A 4,737-nucleotide genomic window follows, 5' to 3' on the forward strand; every position below is an offset into this window, starting at 1 on the left:
CTGTGTTATAGCCAGGGGTGTGAAGTAACGAATTACAAATACTCACGTTACAGTAATTAAGTAGTCCGTAAAACCGTAAAACCTAAACCGTTGCTACCGGATTTTTTACGGTAAAATTCCGGCAACCACAGCTGCCGTTTTTTTACCGTTAATTTTACGGAATTTTTTTTACAGTGTGGGTAAACGCAGAACAGTGTCTATTCAATGTATCAAGGTTTATTTTACAGTGCAACACTTACCGTAATCCACATAACTCTTTCTTTGCAATTCAAATTTATTTTGTGCAACTAAAAGCAGTGGTGAGCATGGACAGGATGCATGTTACTGTAACTCTTTTGCCTTCACCTGTGGAAAAAAGTAAATTCATGAAAGAGTTTTTGTTGAGAATGTTTCTTGTTATGCTTCTCAAATGTTTCTTTTGAGAAAAATATCCAAGTAATCTCAAGCCTGGTTTATTAAATCCATCTCAAAGCATGTTTCGTTGACCACTTTTGGTTGGATTCTCAAAGAAGGTATTTCTTGATTTTTGTCTTTCTGAACTTGAATATATTGTGAAGCTAGTGCTGTGCATGTGTAACTGCACCAGTTATGTAAAAATAAACATTTTAAATAAATATAAATCAAAAACAAATTTCAATAAACCAACTCAGTAAAACAAGCTAAATTTTTTGTGTATTTTCTTTTAAATATGCACATAACCAGCATTTTTTGTTTGTTTGTTTGTTTTGGGTGTGTGTGTAAGATGATTGACAAGTGAGTAGCCAGTCATTCACACTTGTTGAAGTCATCTTGATCTGTGCACCTATCTGCATTATTTTATAGCTCTATACTTACTGTATAACATCAACTATTGACTTGCTTGAACTACTTCAGTCTGTGTGCATTGAATTTATTTAATACACGAGTTTCACAATTTGAGTTGAATTACTGAAATAAATGAACTTTTCCATGACATTCTAATTTATTGAGATGCACCTGTATATATATAGGAGAAACATATATATATACTTTTACGTTAAAGTAAAGATACTTTAACGAATCACATCTGAGCACTCCACTAAGTCCTATGAGCAACCTTTTCCAATGGGTCATATCATTAACCTCCCTGTGTTTCCCACGAATGACACCAATGTTGGCAAATGGCAGCCCTATAATTGACTTCAAATATAGTTTTGCCCTATTTAAGTGACGTCCGGAGTAATAGGTCACATAACCCCTATACGTTTAGACCTGACCTTCATGCGACATTAAGACCTGGCTTAATGATTGATATGGCGTCAAAGGACACAGCCTGTGTCCTCAAATCAAACTGAAATCTTAAAGCAGAATCAAGGGGCTTCGCAATCTCACACTCTGTGTGACTCACTAATTTGCTAGGCTTTCTTTCATTCTTTTGTGCTAGGTGTGACAAAAGCGAGTGTTGATTTTTTAATTTATTTTATTTTAAATCTCAGGAAATCGTTAAGCAAAAGACTGTGTCACCCCCGTTTCTCCCTGAGCTGATCTTGAAGAAGGATGTTTGACTTTTGTTTAGGACTTCATTAATATTTGATCAGGCTTAGCACTGTAAACCAACTTCCATCCACCATCAGCTTATATGGACGGAACGCCACTGCCGTGCACACTGTCAATATTGAAACAATGCCCGATCAAGGTCGTGCTCCTGATAGGATGCAGAGGTGACCTCAGCTGGACTGAAGGCATTAGCATCCTTTTAATAAAGGTTGGAAACAAATAGGATAGGATGGCATAAACATGTTGCATAGTTTCTAAAGCACATACAAGTATCCAACTTTGGTTGCCTGGCTGGAGTAAGATTTTGTCCTCTGAAAGATAACATGTTACTGTCATCTATTTGCCTTGTAGAGACTAAACTTAAATGACTCTTTATTAAGATCTTGTTGAAGTTACTTTTATAATATAGAATTTCAACTTGACCTCTTAGACAAACAAAAATTTTCTTTAAATTTCGAATGGATTATGTGAGAAAAGCAAAGAGCACTCCCCTTATAGCACAACTGACCGAGCTCACTCACGCAAAAAAGCCTGATATAATCAACGACTAACTACACAGTCAATCTCTTATTTACATCATGTGCATGTTGTTTTTTTATTTTTTTATTATTATTTTTTTTCTTGTTATAATGGGAGGATCTGCTAGCGTGTATTATTGAGCATGGATAGTTTCGATGAACTTGATGAACCTTTGATATCTTCTTCAGGGCGTAAAAGGAAAATAAAAACTGAAACTTTTCACGGAACCTTGCTAAAGCAGCTTGTTACAGTGGTGAGGGAAAAGCTCCCTGTATTGCATGTAATCACAACAAAGTTTGTCAGGTGTCTACTTTGTCAGTTGAGGAGATTACAAAGATTAACCAAGTGATATCTTCTTTTGACAAAAAGCGACTGTTGGAATTATTTGTTTTTGCCAAAAAAAATAAAATAAATAAATTTATGAACAAAAAAAAACATGATTTATGAAAATGAATAAAAAAACGAGTTATCTGTTTTTGCAAATGAACTCATCATATGTACTCAGAGGTTGTTATTTTATAGCATCATAGATGGTTTCAGATGTGTCTTCTAACATTCATTATGAAAAATAAGCATAAAACAATTGATAAGTAGCTTACCAAGAAAAAGACAGGTGTGCCTCGGGTCTGTCCTTCAGTTAGAGATGGGCAGTATGACAATATATATTGTGGTGACAATATAAAGTGTCTTATCGGTAGAGATTTTGATGTCATGTATATCGTGCAGAATGTAAAACAGTTTAAAGCTGAACATTTTGACATTTTAAAGCCTTAAAGAAACATACATTAATGAGAAAAACATACGTGACTGATGTTAAAACAGTTACAAAACACGAAAAAGCGGTACTCATGCTGACTGACGCACACAAAGCGTGCAAACAGAAAGCATGCAGTGCCGAATTCAGTTTCCTTTCGTGTTAATTGTGCTTGAACAGTCAAATACACACAAAATTATACCAAAATGTCAGTCTAGGCTAGTATTCAGGTAAATACAGGTTGTCTTAGGTGAACATAAATAGTTAAGGCAAAATCGGTCTATCTATCAATATATTGGACCCATGCAGGAGGTCTTAAAGGAACAGCAGCCTAATTTAGCTGCTGTCATCTGTGTCAAAAGTCCCTTTTGCACCAGATGAACCTTTTCATAGTTCCTAGAGCTATTGGCGGAAATACCCAGATGCTCACGCATTCGCACTGCAGGAACTAGGAACGATTTTAGTTCTAGGAACTCCTTTTACGGGAACTAAATTAACTCCTACTTCAGAGGGTCTAAACCCACACTATAGCAACTACCAGTGACGCAAGTCTACGTTGATTGGCCGAACACATGTGGGAAAACACGGCACCCGCCATTTTTAAAAAGCCGGATAAACACACAACAGTTTATTATTCACGGAGCAATTTACAGTAGGCTACAAGATGGAAAACAGTGACTCAATCTCCATTATCACAAAACCCAGTATATACATCAAAAACACAGCTCCGATCACGGTTTACATTGTTGAATGCTGCGCTTAAATGACGTTGCTGTCCGCCGGCTTACGTCACTTCTGAGTTCCAGTTGGCGGTGCGAATGCAACCAGGAAAAAAGGCCGGGGGAACCTAAAGATCCCGGGGAACTCCCGGACCGACTAGTTCCTATTACTTAGTTCCTAGAACTATGGTGCGAAAGTGGCTAAAAATGTTAATCAGACAAAAAAAAAAAAAAAAAAAAAAAACACAAAAACACAAAAATGTCCATAAGGTTGCACAAGGGTTAAATTAACATATGATGGTTCTCACCTGTAATTGGGTTAATAGTGAAGGCTTCATTTTCATTGCCACTAAAAATACTGTACTTGATCGTTCCTTCATCTGTTGTCAGGTCATGAGCTACAACATTTGCCACCCAAGAACCTTATAATAAGAAGTGGTATACACAAACACAGTCAGTCTAACTTCCACAAATTCTGACCTTCTCAGAAATACAAGCCTCTAATTTGACAACTAAGTAAATCAATTGTGAAATGTCAAAAGAAACCTCTCAAAGGTGAAACATATCTAAAATCTGTGAGCTAAAAAGTTGCTCAAAGTATACCCGTCTTGCTGTTCTCTGGCATCGTGACTTCATAGAGTTCTTCAGTAAACTGTAACAGTGGCTCTTCTCCGTTAAGCTGAATGAGCACAAGGCAGCTAGAGGTGAGGGAAGGTCTACCTAGATCCGCAGCCCGTATTCGGAGCAGCTTTGTCCCATACACCTCATTACTCAGGGGGGCTTTCAACCTCACAGCTCCAGACTCATCAACCTGAAACATCTCATCTTCGTCTGCTAAGCTAAAAACTATTGTCCCATTGTCTCCATGGTCTGGATCCTGGGCTGTAACCGTTATGATGGGTCGACTGGGACGTGTGGTTATGGAAGACACTGACACCCGCATGGGCTTGTTAATGCATGCCGGTGAATTGTCGTTAATATCTTCCACTTGTATTGTAACCGTAGCGACTGAGCTGCGTGGACCCTGGCTGCAGCCGTCAGTAGCTACAGCACGGAAAACATGCTGGGAACAAGTTTCACGGTCCAATGGCTTTGTGAGCCTTATCACACCAGTAGAGCCATCAACATAAAAGCTTCCAGAATTTTCCTCCTTCAAGGAGAAGGTCACTACACCATTGGGCCCCTCGTCGGGATCCCATGCTATCAGATGTAGGATCTCTGAACCTGCAG

At 38.1% G+C, this 4,737-nt stretch overlaps 1 protein-coding gene across 1 annotated transcript in view; it reads right to left on the bottom strand.

The window, feature by feature from the left end:
- Nucleotides 1-1,237: 1,237 nt before the first annotated feature.
- The window catches only part of LOC107696301 (protocadherin-23-like), an 18,636-nt gene continuing 15,136 nt past the window's right edge, over nt 1,238-4,737 (bottom strand). Inside the window, exons 2-4 of the mRNA XM_016496592.1 lie at nt 4,111-4,731; nt 3,872-3,929; nt 1,238-1,316 (exon numbers count right to left, since the gene is read on the bottom strand). Of these exons, the coding sequence (XP_016352078.1) occupies nt 1,238-1,316; nt 3,872-3,929; nt 4,111-4,731 (758 nt within the window). The remainder of the gene's footprint in view (nt 1,317-3,871; nt 3,930-4,110; nt 4,732-4,737) is intronic.

Source organism: Sinocyclocheilus anshuiensis, unplaced genomic scaffold, assembly GCF_001515605.1.
Source record: "Sinocyclocheilus anshuiensis isolate Anshui unplaced genomic scaffold, SAMN03320099.WGS_v1.1 scaffold1103, whole genome shotgun sequence".
Taxonomy (NCBI): Eukaryota; Metazoa; Chordata; class Actinopteri; order Cypriniformes; family Cyprinidae; genus Sinocyclocheilus; species Sinocyclocheilus anshuiensis.